General features: G+C 44.9%; 1 protein-coding gene across 2 annotated transcripts in view; it reads left to right on the top strand.

Annotated features, from left to right (window-relative positions):
* Window positions 1–18,654, top strand: part of LOC119458954 (uncharacterized) — a 40,079-nt gene extending 21,425 nt beyond the window's left edge. For both annotated transcript variants that reach the window (XM_049670845.1, XM_049670846.1), the window contains 3 exons: window positions 2,848–2,943; window positions 6,449–6,580; window positions 17,872–18,654. In XM_049670845.1, the coding sequence (XP_049526802.1) occupies window positions 2,848–2,943; window positions 6,449–6,580; window positions 17,872–18,111 (468 nt within the window). In that variant the 3' untranslated portion in view covers window positions 18,112–18,654. The remainder of the gene's footprint in view (window positions 1–2,847; window positions 2,944–6,448; window positions 6,581–17,871) is intronic.
* Window positions 18,655–21,226: the final 2,572 nt, after the last annotated feature.

The raw sequence follows: 21,226 nt of genomic DNA, 5'->3' as shown, positions 1-21,226 counted from the left end.
ATAAGGAAAGCTGCTACTTTATAAGCTAAGTTACCTTAACCTTAACTCTAGCCATTTAGAGTGGATTGAAGGCTTGTTCCTTAGCTGCTGGCGATTGGTTGCCGCTAATAATCACAACTCCTCAGTTACTAACGTACATTCTGGTGTTTCGCAAGGGTCCGTCCTTGGACCCGTTCTATTCTTTACTGATATTAATGACCTTTCTTTCGTCGTGTTGTTATAAATTTTTGTTTTCGCTGACGATTGTGTTAACTTTTGCGAAATAATAACGACAGTCATATTAACACTCTTCCATCAGACATTGTTGCTGTACCCAGCTGGTACAAAATATGGCTAATGGAACAAGCTGTTAATAAATGCACGGTTATGCGTCTCGCCCGAAGCAGTAACATGCCACCACTTTGCCTCTTGAACAGCGTTCCATTGAACCCTCTCACTTATATAGGTGTTCATATATCGTGTAATTTACATTGGACGACACACACTGAAAATATTTTTAACAACGCTAACTGTGTGCTGGGTTACCGACATCGCAACATTTCCGCTGCTTCTTCCTCATTAAAACTACCTACTTTACAAAACTTTAATATTACCAAAGCTTGAATACGCTGCTTCAGTGTGGGATTCTGTGCATGAAAAACTAATCACAGGCCTGAATCTTGTGCCGAATACTGCGGCTCATTTTATTCGCTCTAACTATAATCGATTCGATCTAGCTATAATCGCAGTGCGAGCATAACACCCATAAAAGCCAGCCTTTCCCTCCCGTCTTTAGCAGCCTATTGAAAATTTTGCCACCTGAATTTATTTAATAAAATATGCCCCCTTACTGTTCTTTACGACAAATTTATTCGATCTCCGCAGTATGGGTCACATCACATTGATAATTGTGAAAGGTACGTAGGCCATCCCATTATGTAAAACTAACTATTTTCAGGTTTATTTATATCGCGCACAGCTACAGAGTGGAACCACCTTCTCGCTGCCACAGCATCTATTGGTAATAATGAAGGTTTTTCCGATGCGGTATCTAGCACTTTATACCAACGTGTTACTTGATTTTCTTCAGCGACATTATTACTTGGTGCATTTTGTTATTTTTTCTATTGTAGGTATTTTTACCCACTCCCCTCTGTAATGCAGCTTGAGGGTAAAATAAATAGAGAAAAATAAATAAATTAGTCATCGTACTGGCTTGCTTACGCAGCCTCTGGCTTTTGTGAGATACTTGCGTATTCAGGCTCTAAAAATCGTAATGTATCCCATCGTTCTGTATCCCAAGTTGTTTTAACATTGATGACGGGCTAAATTCTTAAGCTTCTAATTTAGCATCAATTATTCTGCCATTCGGTGTTCGTATCAGAGGTCGAAATATTGCAATGAGGCTGCTAGTGTAAATATAAGCGCCTGAAAAAGTTTGCCGATGTCCTGGAAGAACTAAGCCTTTCACAAGGCTTATATATGAAGGGAATGGGTTGCATGTTAGGGGATATTTGTGGGCAGATCTTGAAGTGTGCAGGTCAATTGGAGGCTAAATTAATATTGCTAAACCATCGTTTTTCGTCTCTCTTGAGGCGTTATGTGAAACGCTTGCAAGGTTTCCCCGCTGTCATGGGAAAACCAAAGGTAGCAAAAGTTTTATAATTGGAGATAATGCCAGATTAAAGGTAGTATGTATTGCAAATTTGTTGTGTGTTTGTGAAATATGACCGGTTTGGAAATAATTACTTACGGCGTAATTGCTTTGCAAGCCGCACCATGATAGCTGAGAGACGCGTTCGTCCCTGAAATGTGCAGCGCGTCTCCTGTTGTAATGCGCCATTTTGCCTTGCTGGCTCATGAAAGCTTTGCGCGTCAATTCCCAAAGTGGCTGAGATTTGCATAATATTTAAAGCGAAGCTTTCTTGGGTTCTTCCTCCCACTTTGTGGTCTCTTTCTAACCGTTACTAACCACTATCGACTTGCTGCTAGCGCACTCCATTCGGACCACACATCATGCACCCTGTCCGCGCCGTGTAGGGTAGCAAACCGGACGTTCATCTGGTTGACCTCCCTGCCTTTCCTCTCTTCGCTTTCTCTCTCTCTTTAACTCTCGTGAATATTTTATCAGCCCCTGCCGACTGGGGCGTTTGACATGAGGTTGGGCGCTGCATGTGTTCTTAGTTCACTCACATGATTTGTGATGCATGCACTTTGCAACAAGCAATTTAAACGCGCGTAAATTGTGAGCACGGAATCGATTGGCACTTGCGAGAGCAGTTGGGTGTTGAAACTGCTTGCGATACCTACTTTGAGATTCGGTAGACATATTAATCACGTGTTTCACACAGGGATTGTTAACATGGAAGCCATTAAGTACGGGTCTTACTTTACTCTCCACAGACCAAGGTTATGCAATCGCGCAAGGATCCGAAACCGTGGACACGTTGTAATCCGTAAACCGGCACATTGTACATACCATTGTTGCGTTTCAATGCACCGTTATCGAAAACTAAGAAAGCTTCGCTTACATGGACAGACATCAAGGATGGGTTCTACAAGAATTTGTTTGTTCTTGTCCTTGCATTTGTCGTGATGCTGTAATGAATGTCAAATAATGTGATTTGATTTGATATTAGAAAACCCAAGCATTTGCGCTCCCTTACGGCAAAAGTCAAAATAAATGCTGCACGTTTTATTAAAGCATGATTTCGCTATTTAAATAGAACATTCACTGTGCCTTCCGAGCGCTGTAACTGAACGAACAATGCCAGAAAGCTGACTTACGGCCGCTTGATGTGGCTGACTGCTGCCGCATAGCCCTCCTGTTTAATGTGCTCCAGCTTGTCATGTGCTACTCTTTTCCAGGTCGACACGATGGGCCAAGAACGGTTCCACTGCATTACTTCCATCTACTACCGCGGAGCACATGGCATTATTTTAGCCTACGATGTCACAGACCAGGCGAGTGGAAAGTGCCTTGCGCGAATGAGGTTATCAGCTTTGTTCCTGTTTGTCGCACGCGTGCTTGTCGGGCGGGTGAAGTGTGCGACCGTTGACCGCTGCTTACTTAAGCAGGTACTATAAATTCACTTCGCACTTGTAATAGTGAGTGAACTGTACGAAAGTTTAAGGGACCCGTGAACACTGAAGGTTGGAGAGAAAAATGCAACAGGAACGGCAGCGATAGGAGTACGCAGTTCGATATTATTCTGCACACAAATTTAAATATACAGAAACATATCATCATCATCGGCCTATATTTATGTCTACTGCAGGACGAAGGCCTCTCCCTTTGATCTCCAATTACCCCTGTCTTGCGCTAGCTGATTCCAACTTGCGCCTGCAAATTTCCTAACTTCATAACCCCACATAGTTTTCTGCCGTCCTCGACTGCGCTTCCCTTCTCTTGGTACCCATTCTGTAACTGTAATGGTCCACCGGTTATCCATTCTACGTATTTACTTTTACGATACTGCGGGGCGAATGCATGCAAGTTTGATCGTTATCCTTGAAGGCCAAAGTGCGGGACCGTAGAGTAAGTGTAAGTATATGCCCAGGAGAGGCTAACTATGACCTGATTTACCTCTGAATAAATACTACGACAAGGTCACAAACTATGACATATGGCTTCTTTGATATTTACGCATGGTAGGCAGGTATAGTCACCGGTGAATATCCTCTCATAACGCCGTTTTCTTGGACATACTGATCTAGCTTCGAGTAGCAGATCATTGCCCTTTGAATTATGGTAGAACATTTCCATTTTGATGTCATTCTGCAATTATAACTTCACGTTAAATCCTCGTTTTTTTTTGCTATTGCTTATGCCATAGGCATAAAATTCACTGGTCAATTACCTGTTTTTTCTTTCCAACTGTGAGTCGACGTTTTTCCTAAATAGGCGCATCAAAACCTCAACGTTCATATATTTTACCTGACATTCCTTAGTTGTCTTGCGAAGCAGATTTTGCTCCACGTCTTTCACACGCAAAAAGGATGTCCAGGGCGTGTCTCCCTGTAATGGCTCATTTGAAAATTTTCTTTGCGCACATCAAACTAGCAATCTAGCGGCCCCTTCATTAATCTCCACTCCAGCTTGCATTCCGTATTTTAAACCAGAACACTCGGTTCACATATGTCGCTCCAAGAATTATGTCTTCTTTCTGTACACCTCGCGCTACCTCCCAGTTGTCGTTCCCCCATAGCGCAATTATGTATCAGTATGGCAGCATTTTCCCTGACATTCGCTTTGAGTGCTTGTTCGTGTTTTCCCATATAATTATTTCCCTCTTCGATCCGCTCTCCTTGGTGCGACAGTGTTTAACCCTGGCTGTTTCGTTTTCCTGTATTGAAGCCGCGTGATCGCAGGCGTCAATAAACACCATAAAGTATTAAGGTGCTATTGCGATCATCCACCGACAAAAGAATACCATCTGTGCACATCAAACCTGCAAGACCTTGCTGGCCGTATCTCCACACTGCATTATTCACACGAGAGAATATAAGTAGTTTACTTAACCCCAGTCTTCTTTCCCTGAATACCATGTACACCCTAACAACAGAGGCGATAACGGGCAGCGCTGGGCCAAGCCTCTGCGATGGTAAACTGTCGTGCCCTTCTGCTCCCCGTGCTATATCCGGAGGTACTTTCGATACACGTTGTGCTTGTTTATCTGACAAGTTCGGCAAGTTGGAGGGGCTGGAAAAGGGACGTGGTGACGAGTAAACAGCGCAAGAACGACAGGAACTAAGAAAACAAATAGGCGTTATACGCGCTGTATTCAGAGGCAGGACGCCAAGTACGTGAGCTTCATTTCGTGCACTGATAAGAAAATGAGATGGCGCACCTGAACAGTAGTCAATAAAAGCTTTGGGGAAGCTGGCTTATTTTGTTATCGTGCTAGTGTTGGCATTGCTGATTGTTAGTTGGCCCCAATATCTGCGCCTAAGTTGTACAACGCTCTGTTTTATGATGTTAGCTTATTTTTCTCCTTTTCGTTTTGCTTTTGCGGAACTACTGGGGTAAAACGTGTACATAAAGATGTGTGCTTCTGAATAAAAGTTCGTTTGAAGTGAAAGCCTGTTACATCGATTCGTTTGCATACTCCACGTTGTTTATTAGTGTTTCTCCGTCACCATGCAACCTCGTTATCCTCGTTTATATCTTTTAGGGGCGTTAAGTTGTCTCCCCCCCCCCCCCCCCCCCTCCGACTTTCACGGGTAAGAATGTTCCCCACCGAGCAGGGCCGAGTGGGGAGCCTTCTTGCAACTCTTGCATGAAGGCTATCGACCACCAGGTATAAAATATCATCACTATGTGGCAAGTACACAGCCGCTGCACTTGCAGAACATTCTTCGGTATTTGCGAGCTCTAATTTGGTAAACAACCAATAGACAGCTTCTACTTGGAAATTAGTGGAGTAAAGAGATGAATTGCACGAGGGCTCTTAGCTGCACGTGTTCGTTGACGTTCATTTAAGGGCAAATAGCGCAGACGATGGGACGTGTGAAAAAAAATTGCTCCATCTCCCGCTAAAGGGAACCATGTGTGGATGCGAAGCAGCGTTGAGATGGTTAGCTTGAGCGGGAGATGGTTGACGTTTCGATTCGGCTTCCCGAGCCCGGAGTTCAGGGTCCGCTTGCCGCCGTTCGTTTCCTTTCGGCTTCGTGAGCCCGAAGTTCGGGATCGCCACGTCGCCGCTCCCGTTTCGCGGCTGCGGCCCGAGCGCTCATCGCGGCGCTGTACAGGAGAGAGAATGAGGCGCGCGCGCTCCGTCATTTTCATACCGCGGAACTACCGTGGCGCCCCCAGCGGAGTATGCAGCTGTCGCACTACCTGTCGTGCGCGCGTGACACCGTGCTTGTTAATATAGTTTGTATGCCTATGCTTACAAGTTTATACGGCCGGTAAAACTAACATCGTTACTTCGTAAGAGTAATAGTTTTATCCACTAGTTTCCTCCACGGTCCACTAGTATCCACGGTCCACTAGTTTGCTATCGCAATCGATGCTTCGCCTTGCTGGCAAAACTGCGATTTTTTTTCACATGTCCCGTCGTCTGCGCTGTTTCGTCATAATGACATAAATACATGTTTCCCAAGCAACCATCGAGGTCTAAATCGCAGAGGGACGTTATTAAAGTGCAGTGACCATTGTAGGCACAACACTGCTTTCTGAATTCTGTGCAGCTAAGGAAGGTTTGTCGAGTGATGCCTCATTGCAGATAATGGCGGTCAACTTTTTGCAATGCTCGAGTCATTTGAAGTGACAGAGGTGCTTGGGCTATGCGATAACATACAGTTCATGAGGGCACGTTTAGAACAAACTGAAAGCTTTCGCGCTGAGTCCAAGGCGCTATGCTGTGTTTGCCTAAAATCAGTAGAACATTTACCGCTTATTCGACCGCTACGCCGCACAAGCACAAATTGCAATTAATTGCTCATAGTGTGGCCATTACCATTCCAGAACAGTTTCAACAACCTCGGTTACTGGATGGAGCAGGTCAACCTCTACGCAAGAGGCGACGTCTGCAAGCTTCTGGTTGGATGCAAAAGTGACCGCACGGATGCGAGAGCTGTCGAATACAATACAGCGAAGGCAAGTGGTGCTTCGTTGGTTAAAGTAGTGGAATCGTTTATTTAGGAGATCGGGGGCCGAACACCTCGGGCATCTGCACCTGCAGAACTGTAGCGAGACTCGCATCTTAAGATTAGTAATAAGCGTCATAATATCAGCCTAAATTACTTGCCTGCGATGCGAAAGCCACTTTTGTAGAGGTGCGCGAATATCAAATGTGTTTAATTACAAATAAAATGCGAATAGTAAGTATCGAATAGGAAATAGGCAAGTAGAAATGCATACATTTAAAACAGGAATATTTATTATGGTTAATTAGGTGCCACACTTATACAGACTCGTCATAAAAATGTAGCTGACTATGTGAAGTAAAAAGGACCAGTTTTAAACGTAAGAATGTGAATATTTAATTTAGAAAACGGCACAAATTGTCCTCTCAACCACTTTATAGCCTGGTTGCAAAGCGGCTCTTCAAGAATGAATGGTTGCAGTATGACTAGCTTTCGAAAAAAGAAAAACGCCAAATAAACGGTTTCTGCAAGTTGTAGAGAAAAAGCCGTTGACGGAACTTGCGTGACGCTGACACATGTAAAAAGGCCCGCTGCAGGGAAACATCACTCATAGTAGCGTAACACATTAAACTGCTACACGACTAGAGTTCCAAAATCACTATATGACAGAATACAAGCAAACATCACAGGTTGTCCTGTGGGCCTCTGTCGAAAAACCTAACATAAGGCTTGCATTACTTAGTTTGTTTCAGCATTACTTCGAAAACTTTTGTCATTGTTTCACTTGTGTCATTTTCTGTGATATTTTATTGAGCAAACAGAGAATAGTAACAATACTTTTCGAGCCATTGGTGGTGAAATATATTTGGTAATTTCTTATTATTCGAAAATACCGAATAGTTCTTCTTCAAATACCAATACCAATAGCTAGTGTGAAATATTTGATTCGTATTCAAAATTTGGAAGATTCAAACACCTCTACTTTTCTGCAATTATCAATTAGCTGCACCAAAAGAACTTGCATGAATTGCATGTTCAAATTCCCTGATAGTGGCACTGTTGCAGAGGTAAAGAGCATTTCGTAGACAAAGCGTGTACTAAGCGTGTATTTGGGCGTCAGGCACGTGCAACAAGTGACCAAGAGACTAACTCTAAGCCTCAAAACTAATAAAGCAAATTCGAGCCTCTGTTTGTTGTTCTGTAGACGACAAAAAGGTCTGCAGTATTAGAGCCGAATACCTAAAGACCAAGTTAAGAAACTTTGGCGGCACCTTTCTCCATATAACACGAACACCAATGCCACAGACACATAAACATACTGAGTCTGCAGAAAGAAAGAAAGCAGACTTGAGCGACCTTGCAGAATCATGACCGAATTTCGAGTGATACCGCTTTTTTCCCAGCAGCTGCAAGTAGAATTTCTCTTGCCCGTAACGAAATACTTTAAACACATATTTTGAAGCTTGACCATATATGACCGATTTATTTAAAACCTTGGCCACATATAATGCTTTCTAGCACTTATTCAGGAATATTTACAAAACCAGTAATGCATCCACATGCAATTTACTTCGCCAGAACATTGGCAACAGTTTCTCTCTCCCGCCCCCCCCCCCCCAGCCCTAAATTATCGCTTAATTTGATCTCAGTGTCTGCATTGTTCACCAAGGATAGCGGGATAAGTTCGGTGTTGTTCCTGAAACATACTTATAATACCCTGGTTCAGTTGTATACGTTATATACTGCTAAGACCTAATCAGTTCACACACTTCGCACTTCCTCTACACTTACCCATAACCTGACCCTAATTTCAAATAAATCTTGACAAGGTGCTTTTTTTTTAGTTCACCGAAGATACCGGGGAGCGCAACTAGCCACCGTGCATAATGCATAAAAGAGATAGAAAAGAAAGGTTCAGTAACTTATTTTCAACGCTTCTAATCAGGCCAGGAACGCTAAATTTCGTCATACATTGCACTTAACATGCACCAAACGTAACATCCAACGCAAGCTTGTTGTGACGTACAGTTCTCTCGGGACATTGGGAAGCATCGCTGATTACGGCCGTATGACACTTTCGAACATTTGTTTGAATCGTGTGTGTTTAGTACACATATTTCACTCCGCACATAAATTTGAAATAGCCTTCCCCACTTTTTCGCGAAATTTAATCTCGGTAGCATTTGTAGTTCGGCCATGGCAGCGGGCTAAATTCTGCATGCTCGCACAACTCTCATAGTGCTTCGGAGAGCTTGCATACATAATCTATTGCAAAGGCCGCAATTAACCCACCCGCTTACAACTTTGCCGACATATCACCCAATGCATATCCCAGACTTTCGCCAAGCATAAAGGAGGTGCTGCCTTTTTTAGTTGAATGAGGACACCGAGCGAACCTTGTAGAACGCATCGCAATGAAAAACAAAGCAAGGGTTGATGAATAAACTTATATTGAGCTGACGGTTGTTGTCCTTAGTCCAGGAAATGTTTGGCCGAGCCGTCTTCTTCGGCCAATCCACTAGCTTGTGCTGGTCATCCGGGCGGACGCTGGTCAGCTGGTGCTGCCACTGCTCGATGGTTTCAGTAATTATTTGTCACGCTCATAAACAAGCCTGAAACGGTAAAATTTCACAATAAATTGCAATTAAGCTGCCTTCATTACTACTAAATATAAATGTTGTGTAACGGAGTCTCTCAGGACATTGGCAAACGTAGTTTATAACAGCCGCCTGAAACTTTGGAACACTTGCTTAAGAAATTTCTTGCAAAATGATTTGCACTTTGTTCCACGTGAATTTAACTTCCCACGTAGGTCTGACATAGTGGTACGTGCATTTTTGCTAAGTTGGATCTAGGGGCTATTTTAGTTAAGCCAGGGCTACATGCTAAAGTTTGCGCCGTTCATAGAACTCAGCCATATACGCTCTGAAGCGCTTGAATACGTAATTTATTGCACAGGCCATAGTTAATCGAAACACTTCGAATTGCACTTACGCATAGCCCAGAAAGTGACCCTTACTTTTGCCAAATATGACCTTTGTGTAACGTAGGGAACCGTAGTGTAGTGAAACCGAGGGACTCGCTTCTTGTTAATCAAGACCATGTAAAGCCAACATGCAATGAAGCCAAGAATATCGTGGGGATAATTAGCTGGGGCTGAAATCAAAATGTAGAATACAATGAGGAAAAGAGAAATGAAAGTGGACGAAACGATAACTTGTCACCGGTGGGAGCCAAACCCACAACCTCCGCATTACATGTTCATTGCACTACCACTTGTACTACAGCGGCGGCCATCAATCCGGCCACTATCCTGGATATTTATGTGTATAGATCTTGCCCTGCGAGCTTTAGCCAGCGCCACTCAGGTTTTGGTGGGCGGATATGGAACATCCTGTTCTAACACGAGAGCGTTAAGGTCCCCGTGTCGCAGAAAATCCGGCGTCGGCGTCGGTGATGGCGTCGGCGTCTTCGGCTGAAAAAATAATCCCGAACAACCCCGACCACGCGGGCCCTCCGCGTGGCGCAGAGTCAACTAATTGTTAGTGAACTATTTTTAGTTAGTGAACTAATTGTCAGTTAGTGAACTAATTAAATTTCTCAAAGTAATATCCAGCAGGAAAATCGTGAAGTACGACTTGACCACAATGTACAGACGTGATAGTGTCGGATTGTAATTTGAATATATGAGAAAACACAATTCTGTGACGACGGAAACTCAAACACAAACCCCTTTTCCAGCATTTGTACCATTCATACAGCGGCGCACCCGGGTAGGCTACTTGCGAAAACACCATCCAGATGGCGCTTGCTACCTCGGCAGCGTAAAACGGCAGCCGCGCTCAAAAAGCTGCAGTTGCCGGGAAGCCTGATAAGCATTCAGAGATCTTTGAATGCTATCGCGTTCCACTCTTAAAGGCGACGTTCAAGCGTCCAAATTTTTGCCCGATGACTTCATTCACGTAACGCGTGAACTTAGGAGCACACACATGGCTAATAAGCCTGTCGTATGCTACCTATGGCATCAAGGCTGCCAGATTCGAGAGCCTTTGTTTAGTGGTGCTTAGTTGTGAAAAACGTTTCCTCAACATCGCTTGTGGTGCAGGGCTTTCTATGGAAGGTTGCTGAGTACCGCCTGATTTTCATTTCATATTTTTGTTTTGAGAATGCGTAACATTGCACGATTCTCATGTAAAGCTCAATATGAATCGGTTCGGACATGCCTGACATGGTTCTTAGCGGCACCAGCAAAATTGTGCAGTAATGGAGCAATATTCGTGAGTATTTCATATAGAATCGTCTGCCGTACATTTTTATGATATCATTTACGATAAGGAATGTCTAGCCATAAACTCTACAATCCATGTATACGGCGGGATCATTTTTAGGTTTTTCGGAAAATAGTCTGTTCCAGATAGCATAATCCTTGTCCTTGAGCTCCAGTGGATTATTCGAAGAGGCGGAAATAACTAGCACCACGAAAAATGGAAACACATATTTATCTAATTAGAAGCGTGCACTAATTAAAGTCTTAATTAGTTACTTTACGGCATATTGCATATTACATATTGCAATATTGCATATTGCAATTTCCGAATTGTAGCCGGTGAGATTGCACGACGTAGCCACTTGAAATAAATCTCCACTACACCTGTTTCGAGATATTGACACGCACGTTCATTGAAAACGTCGGAACAGTCGAAGAGACTTACGCGCAAGCTATTAGCTAGACTGGCCGGCGTTGCAATTCGCTGTGTGAACACATCGTGGACAGTCTTCTGTGTCATCAGTACTTCATTCGCTTAACATTTTGGCGGAGGTGGAAGTTCCCCGTACCTCGCCACGGAGCTCCACAGTCGGTCGTGCCGTCTGCCTTTCGGTCATGGCGCCAGGTGACGACGCCTCGTCGCTGCCGGCAAACATTAGTTCCAGCTCTCACGTACGCCGTGCTTCCTCGACCTTGCGATTCTAGCACAGTCTCTGGTCAAAATGGTCACGAAGTTGACGACTGGCTCAGTACGTACGAACGTGCTAGAATAATCACTAGGACCCTACTATCACGCTGGCTAATGCAACCTTCTGCTTGGCTGGAACGCCGCGTGTGTGGTTCCAGACACACTACGAAGAGCTCACCAGCTGGGACGTCTTCAAGTAGAAGCACCGCGAACTCTTTGCAAACTCGTCTGCCCGCCAGCTGGCTGCACGCAAAGAGATCGCTACCCGCGCCCAGTCTTCCACCGAGCCGTATGCCACCTACGTACAGGACGTACTCGCTCTCTGCCAAAGAGTGGATGAGATAATGCCCGAGTGTGATAAAGTTGGCCACGTGTTTTAAGGTATCGCGGAGGATGCCGTTGCAATTTATACTAATTAATTGAATTCGGAAAACGAAAAAAAAATACCGCAGACTAGGACACACGGTGCTCAACACCACTGAGTTGGTTTGAGCCTCCTAGAACACTCCGTCGTTTTTAAAACATTGGCTACTTTTAGCTGGGACACACTGTATGCAGGGTGTTTCAGCGAACACTTTCAAAATGTTTTAAAGGTTACCTGTGGCAGTTAGCACAATTCTAGCTCATGAGCTGGTCTACTCGAAGAGGTGGACATTACTTGCACAAAATATTGAAATACATAATGGTTAATTAACAAAAAATCACAAATTTTTAGCTAATTACCTTATGGCCCACATTCCAATTTACAAGTTCGAGCCGTGGAGGTCGCAAGGTGGATCCACTTGGAACGAATTCTCAGGATGACACCAGTTTCGAGATATTAATTCCCGAACTTTGCGGAGAAATGCATTGGCGTTCCAGTTACTTTTGTGCTTCAATGTATATAACGACGTTTTGTTAAGAAAGTAACTGGAACGCCAATGCATTTCTCCGCAAAGTTCGGGAATTAATATCTCGAAACTCGTGTCTTCCTGAGAATTTGTTCCAAGTGGATCCGCCTTGCGAACTCCACAGCTAGAACTTGTAAATTGGAATGTGGGCCATAAAGTAATTAGTTTAAAAGGTAATTAGTGAATTTTTGATAATCAGTTGATTATGCATTTCAATTTTTTCTGCAAGTAATGTCCAGCTCTTCGAGCAGACCAGCTCATGAACTAGAAATGTGCTATCTGCCACAGACAACCTTCGGGTTGTCTGTTCGAAGCGGCATGGCAATGGGAATGCAGCAAAGTGTTTGCTGAAACACATGGTATACTCAATTCACTTTATTTCTACACCGAAACTTTGAGGACCACAGACAAGGCTTTCACATTGTTTTCGTTTTGTTTATGGTGCTATTAAGACACATAGTGCACCTTGTGCGCGAAATAATTCAAGCCTTTCGTATCAGACTAAAAGGGGAAGGCTCCGTGAATCAGTCATCAATACGGCTCTGGGATAAGAAAGTCACAGGCCTGCGCGGCACACGCAGCACAGTCACAGCGTAAGCTGGTGGAGCGGCTCAAGAGGAGCTACAATTTCGGCAGCACGCACAACAGGGTCTTAGCGGCAAAGTCTCTTCGCCTCGTCTTGACGAGAACGATCTGAACTGTCCGCCCGGCGTCGACGGTGAGCTGCGGCTTCTAATGCTCTCTGCAGAGCAGTCTGCACAACAGTCTGCACAGCAGTCTCCTGAGCCCGATGATGCCTGGTTGTAGCCGCGCACGTAGCTCTACGATTCGCTTCTTCAGCAGTGGCTCGTACCTTGCGAGGAGACGCCATAACGTGTACCAAAGAGGCACCCAGAATACGTGGCGCACATCTCACATCCCTTGACCCGTGGCACAGTACGTTGTTGTTGTTGATGATGATGATCGTTTATTGGAATTTTCAAAACGGGCTGGTGACAAATAGTCACCTAGCCTGTTTGAGTTAACCAGGTCCAGTTACATATGCAGCATCAAATCAAATCAAATCAAATCAATTTATTCTCCAGTTTACATTCTGGACGGTCATTTTGGGTTAAAAGCTACATACGTAGCTTGACGTGACCCAAAAGACCAGGCAAGGCAATATCACAGCAAACAGTGTGCGCACATGTACATAATTCACATAATTCCAACTGTCGCAGGAATTCCTCATGGACGAAAATGCATTTAAAACAACACTACATTAGCAATACAAGCTATACAAAACAATCAAACAACAGCTATACAACATAGCATGAGACTGAATTCACAAGGTTAACATTTGCTAAAAAAAACAAAAAAAAAAAACAAAAAAACGAAACAGGTTGTACATTACATACTCAGAACCATACACACAGGCAGAATAATAATTACATCAGATACATTACAAGCGTACAAAGTAAGAGCGGAGTTCTTTCTTACTGAAATTATCGATATTTTTGTACTTGTTCAATGTGAATGGCAGGTTATGTGTTAACGACTGATGCTTATAGAGTGTTCTGAAGTATGGAATGGACCATATCTGAGGATTTCTTGTGTTCACATTAATGGGGCGTCGCTCTAAAGAGGCTAATTGTTCTATGTAGCTCCAAGCTAATTCTGATGAATATCGTGCACTATGTAATAAACGATAAGTGTTATCGGTTATCAATTCGAATAACATTATACTTAGGGAACGCTTCTCTGGTGCTTGAATAATAATCTATATTTCCAACATAGCGAATTATCTTCTTCTGCAACAAAAGAACTTTATGTATGTTAGTTTTGGTGGTTGTACACCATATTAAAGCGCAATAATATAACTGTGAATTAAATAATGCATTGTAAATCTGCACTTTGGCGCTTATAGGAAGTATACTACGGCATCGTGACACAACCCCTGTCACGGAAGAAAGCTTTTTACAGAGATAATTGACGTGCATGTTCCAAGAGAGGTGTGAAGAGAAATAAACGCCAAGAATTTTATGACTGTCAACTATTTCTATTTTTTGACCTTCAAAAGTGATAATATTGTTTAACTGCAGTAATTTGTTCTTGGAGCGAAAAATAATTATCTTAGTTTTAGTTGCATTAATTTTAATTTGGTTTAACTGAGACCAGGTAGATAGGTTTTCTAGCAGTGCATTACATTCTACTGTTAAGTTGTGCACGTCATTTCCAGATAACATGACAGTGCTGTCATCAGCATATATAATGAATTGAGCTTTAGTATAAATATTTACAATGTCATTGATGTAGACGTTAAATAAAAGCGGTCCTAGTACGCTTCCTTGTGGAACGCCAAATCTGTTCATTAGGAAAGACGACATCGTGACCGTTCGCGCACACAGCCTGGAATCGGTCACTTAGATAAGATTTAAATAGATATAAACAGATTCCACGTATTCCGTAACGCTCTAGTTTTTCTAATAAGATACTATGGCTGAGGCAGTCGAATGCCTTACTAAAGTCTATAAATAAAGCAAGCGTATAGATATTCATTTCTATGTTTTTTATTATGTTTTCCTTTATTGACAGTAGGGCTGTTTCTGTTGACCTGTGTTTCCTAAATCCATGTTGCGCATTAGTTATAACACTAAATTTATCAAAGAAATTGACCATACGAGAGTGAATGATTTTCTCGAGGCCCTTCGAAAATACAGGCAACACCGAAATTGGCCTATAGTTGTTTGGATCATGAGGTTTACCGCCTTTCAAAATTGCCGAAACTTTAGCGTACTTCATTGCTTTGGCAAAGACGCCTGATTGAAGCGTTAGATTGAATATGTGAGCAAGAACAGGGGAAACGGAAGTTACGCAATACTTAATGGGTCCTAATTGTAGGTTATTGATGTCTAAGGCCTTACTGTTATTTAAGGATTTAAATGTGGTACACACTTCATTTTCGTCGGTAGGCTGAAAGTAAATGCTATCGGTTATAATACTAGCATTTTTTGTTCTAGAAGTTGCTGCGAGGAGTGAATGGGCAGAAGGAATGGCAGCGTTAATGAAGTGTTGATTAAAGTAATTGGCAAGGGCCTCACCCCTCAATTCAGTACCGTCATGAAGTATACTGGTTGGAACGCTTGTTTTCGTGCGACGGCCAAGAACGTCATTGATTATTTTCCATGTCTTATTAGGGTGCTGCCTTGTGGCAGTTAAGAAAAGCTGCTCATAATAAGCCCGTTTAGCACGCCTAAGTTCTGAATTTAAAGCTGTCATAATAAGCCCGTTTAGCACGCCTAAAGTTCTAATTTAATTGGTTTCGAAACATTTTAAATTCTTTTAAATGCAATGTAGAACGTGACTGTAAAAATGAATGATACATGGAATATTTTACGTCTGATCATTTTCAAGTGTTCTTTCGTTATCCACAGCTTTCTAGCTTTTTTAGGCGGTCTTATTTGTTTCTTAGGAAAATGCTTTTCATATACTTTTGAAAGTGTTTTAATAAATTCATTGTAAGCCTCATCGACGTCTGTTTTTTCTAAGACAGAAGACCAGTCTTGCTCCATTATTTCACTTCTTAAAGGCTACCAGCCCGCTCTCCGAAATACACTGAACAGTGAAAATTCTATATCATCATTTCTAATGCCTTTGCTTAAACAGGACAGTGATCGCTCAGGTCCGAAACAGTAGTACCAGCGGTGTAAATATTAGTTTCGACGCTTGTTACCAGAAGGTCGAGACATGACAACTTGGAACATGTAATGCGAGTTGGTGTGGTGATTAAGTTTTTGAAACCAGACGAGGACAACAATGTATCAAATTCCCTAGAGGCGTTGCTGTCTTCCAAAGTATTGATATTGAAATCGCCACCGCATGTCAGGTGAAAGTTATTCTTGCAGATAAAATCCAAGAAACATTCGTAAATTTCAATGAAACGCCTGCAGTTTCCACCTGGTGGGCGATAGACGACAGCAAATACTTCACTATTATTTAGTATTGTTAGAAATTCATAGTCTTCTGTTGACACGCAGTACTCATGTACCAAAACACATTTCTTCTGTTTAGTCACAAAAAGAGCAACACCTCCTCCACGTTTTTCTGGCCTATTGAGAAAGAAACTATCGTATCCATCTAGCTCCAACTTGCTGCTACCAGTTGTATACCAGGTTTCAGATAACATAATTACATCCAATTTAAATGAGAATTGGTCTAAATAAAGCGATATATCATCCTCTTTATTCACTGCAGAGTGGGCGTTAATATGTAAAACCGATTGGCAAGACGGATAACTAGATTTAATAGCGGAAGGTGACACTAACTTTAGGTATACGCAACCGTTATCCATTGCGAGATTATGCTGAAAGGCTCAGCTCACGCCGTCACGTGCGCCTGCGCGGTTGCGGATGCCGGCCTCGAAAATATCTTATCAATGTCATGCTCATTCAGAATGTGCACGGCGGGCGTATCGTCAGCTTGCTTCGCATAAATTTTCCCGTTAAACGACCAGACCGATTTCCACTTGTATTCATATTTCTTCTTGACGGCAAGAGCTAGAAGTTTCTTTAAGGCTGGGCAAAGATGCTCGTTCACGCATGCAACTGCTATATGCAACTTACATGTCGGGCACGCTGCGTTTGCAGACCCCTTAACTAGATGGTGCCACCATACTGGTGGAGGCTCGGGATCGCGTTGATTGCGCGCCTCGTCTGAATCGCAGCTCGTCGTCTGCGCCTGCGCACGCTGCGTTTGCAGGCGCCTTAACTAGATGGCGCCACCATACTGGCGGAGGCTGGGGATCGTGTTGATTGCGCGCCTCGTCTGAATCGAATCTCGTCGTCTGCGCCTGCGCACGCTGTGTTTGTAGGCGCCTTAACTAGAAGGCGCCACCATACTGGCGGAGGCCCGGGATCGCGTTGATTCCGCGCCTCGTCTGAATCGCATCTCGTCGTCTGTACCTGCGCGCCGGCCTAGGGCGCGTTTATGGGGCATTTTCCGCTGCCTGATAGCAAGCACTTGCGTGACTTAGTGGTAAAGTGTTCGACTCCCGCGCAACGAGCCTGGGTTCGATCCCGGCGGAGACCGGGTACTTTCTGCGCATTTCCGGTGATAGAAGTTACGGTCACCAGCGGCGGCAGCTGCGGCGGCTGCGGCGGACACCGTCGCGGACCGAAACGGCTATTGGAATGAGCTCATAACAGCTTACGCTGTAAAAGGCTTTGTGATGGGATCACATGGTCCGCGGCCCTATATGGTCACTTAACCATGAGTGACGGTAAAATAAATTAGGAATTTATCCTTTTAATAATTGAATACTTCATGTAATTTAGTGCTGCATTTGCAGATTTCTTTGATAATTGTGACCTGTTTCGGGAAACTTTTTGAGGGGGTTGGGTCACGCCTTGATTAATGCATGTGCATACACTTCTTTTAGTCGTTTAACTGTGGATGTTTGGCGTCAATTACTTTCGCAGGCGTTTGCAGACCAGCAGGGCCTCCAGCTCATCGAGACGAGCGCAAGAAACGGTACCAACGTGGAGGAGGCGTTTAGGGCGATTGCGGCAGATATTATGCAGCGTTCGCTTCCGCCGACCACGGGAACTGCCTCTGAGAACGACGTGGTCAGGCTCCACAGAGGTTCACCTGCCAACAACCAACATGGGTTTAATAGCTGTTGCTCGTCTTTGAAAGATTTATTCAAACGAAGGGCCTAAAGATACGTCGCACGTACACGAGAACGTTTATTAAACATCTTCCTAAAATACGGCGGATCCACTGAAAGAAACCGTTTCGGCAAAGCCGCATCGATCCTGCGAGGCTTCACACCACCTTCAGAGTGGTTAGAATACTTACAGAACTGTGCAACATACTCGCATACCTTGCCGCCATCACATGTGCATGGTGGGGTTCTGCACATATTATGGTGAATCTACACGCAGTAGCTCACTTTGATGGCAGTCAGTGACAGCGCGGCTGAGAGCTGTCACTGACGCAGTAGCTCGCGTTTGCAACGAAAGCTGTATCTAGATGTGGCTGTAGGCTCTATGCACATTCTCGATAAAATGTTAGAGAAGCATGTAGGTTAAGTGCGCAAGAAGTTGCCTTCATAAACGCCGAATTCAACAAAAATAATTCGGCAAGGGCCTTCGGCAAGTTTGCAGGCAGTGGTTACAATATAGATGTAAAAGTTCCTGCATGTGGTCGCTGACGGCATGAGAGTAAAATCTTTGCTTTGTTGGCTGGGTACCCTGGTTCAAAAAATCGGTACCATTTTGTATTTCTTTTTTTTTGCTTTTCTGATTAAAAAGAAATTATTACTTTCTTTCACTGCGGCAGTTTCTCTGATATGGCTAAATCTTTTTATTGCGATAGTAATAAAATGGACACTCCAAGCGGATTTTTGCCGTCGTCATGGTTGACGCCGTCGCCGTGAGGTTCCGTATAAAGTCCAAGGGCGATAAAATCGTCGCCACGCGCCGTATGCTGCATGTGCGAGTTAAAGCGCGCAAGGGAGGCGCGCTTTCACGGAGAGCGATCGCACGGCGGAGAGCAAACGTGCGTCTTCCGTCGTGCGAAAGGCCGTGGGGGAATGGGAGGGAGGGAGAGAGGGCAGGCGACGTTTAGCTGCGGCTCCAACTGTGTATCTTGTGACCGGGCGCAAAGGGAACTGGCCACTCAATCTCTCACGCGAAAGGAGGAAAGCGGGAAGGCAGCGCGGGAGGGAGGGAGGCGGTGTGGCTTCTACTCTGCCAGCAAGTGCGTACTTGTACCTTGCGCGGCTGCGGGCGGTCTCACGGACCGTATATTGAAAGCGATCTGCACACGGCTCCTAACTCGGAGAAAGAAAAGCTAAATGTCCAGCTCATAAAGATAGCCAAACAAGCGCTAGGTATCCCTAACTGCACGGACACGGAACGCCTAATGCAACTTGGTGTACATACCACCCTCGAGGAGATTGCAAAAGCACAAGAAAGAACTCAAATCGCAAGACTGTCAAACACCAGGTCGAGTCGGGCCTTACTCCGAGAACTAGGCTTTGAAGCAGCAATTATCAACTCCCTATATGCAGACATACCACTGGACATTCGCGAACGATATGAAGTCAGACCATTGCCCCGCAAAATGAACCCTGAACACAATGTAGAAAGAAGACTAGCCAGAGGAGCCTGCCTACTCCGGACTATTCGAAAAGAAAAGCAAGGAGCTTGCTTCGTAGATGCCGCCCGACATGTGTACAGAAAAGCTTTCACTGTAGCGCTGATAGACAACAAAGGCAAAACCAGAAACTCAGCCACGGTCAACACTGACAAACCAGAGGTAGCGGAGCAAGCAGTGATCGCTCTAGCACTAACCAATATAATGATACCCTATGTTTATAGCGATTCACGCAGTGCAGTCCGAGCTTTTCGGAAAGGTACAATATCACAACAGGCATTACACATCATCAAAAAAATGTCACAGTTTCGCCCTAAGGGCGAAGCAATGAATGCGATAGCAACACAGCAATGTCATACGAAGTAAGGTGAGCGGCCTTGGTAGCAATATGAATTGTAGTAAACATGAGCTGATTAAGTAAGCAGGTGTGCTGCGGCGTAAGTAGACTGACATGAAGAGAGACTCGATGACCACGAGAAGGCGCGTGTGAAACGGTGGTGTTGATGAGAAGCGCTTACCGTGGGCAGCGCGTGCGAAGGGACACACCTGTAGTGCTGCACTGCCGATCTGGGCAGCATTGCATGTGTAGCGTGCGTTGGAAAATGTGGCCCGACTATTACTAACTGAATGAACAAGCGTGGTGTGAGCGCGCACAAACAAACATGAATAGATCACACTGAATGACTGCAGCCAACGACTGTCAAAACGCTGGCAGCGAGCGCATACGCCGCGCAGCGGGCGAAGGTACGTGCGGTCTATCGCGTCAACGGAAACTGAGCGGCGAATGCGCGGCGCATAAAGGCCAGAGCCGTGTGGAGATAAGAGACGGTGCGGTCGAATGAACGACGAGCGCGGTTGTTGGCAGCGTAGAAGTGCCCCCCCCCCCCCCCCCCCCCCGCTCCCTCCGGCGCTGGCTTTCCGCTTCCTTGCTTGCGCGTGGGAGATTGAGTGCGTTCGCTCTCCGTGATAGCGCGCGTCCCCGCACGCTTCCGCTGGGGCATACGGCGCGCGGTGAAGATTTTATTGCGATAGCAATTATATGGACACTTCAACCGGATTTCTGCCGTCGGCGTCGCCGTCGTCGTCGCCGTCGCCGTGAGGTTCCCTATAGATAAAATCTTCGCCGCGCGCCGTATGCCCGAGCGGAAGCGTGCGGGGACGCGCGCTATCACGGAGAGCGAACGCACTCAATCTCCCACGCGCAAGCAAGGAAGCAGGAAGCCAGCGCCTGAGGGAGCAACGGGGGGGGGGGGGGGGGGCGCACTTCTCTGCCAACAACCGCGCTCGTCGCTCGCTCGCACCGTCTCTTATCTCCACACGGCTCTGATCTTTATGCGCCGTGCATTCGCCGCTCAGTTTCCGTTGAAGCGATAGACCGCACGTACCTTCGCCCGCTGCGGCGTATGCTTGCTGCCAGCGTTTTGACAGTCGTTGTCTGCTGTCATTCAGTGTGATCTCTTCGTGTTTGTGCGCGCTCACACCACGCTTGTTCATTCAGTTCGTAATAGTCGGGCCACATTTTCCAACGCACGCTACACATGCAATGCTGCCCGGATCGGCAGTGCAGCGCTACAGGTGTGTCCCTTCGCACGCGCTGCCCACGGGAAGCGCTTCTCATCAACACCACCGTTTCACACGCGCCTTCTCGTGGTCATCGAGTCTCTCTTCATGTCG

This window comes from Dermacentor silvarum, chromosome 7, assembly GCF_013339745.2.
Source record: "Dermacentor silvarum isolate Dsil-2018 chromosome 7, BIME_Dsil_1.4, whole genome shotgun sequence".
Taxonomy (NCBI): Eukaryota; Metazoa; Arthropoda; class Arachnida; order Ixodida; family Ixodidae; genus Dermacentor; species Dermacentor silvarum.
Note: the sequence above shows the minus strand (reverse complement) of the source record. Positions and strands in the feature narration are given on the sequence as shown.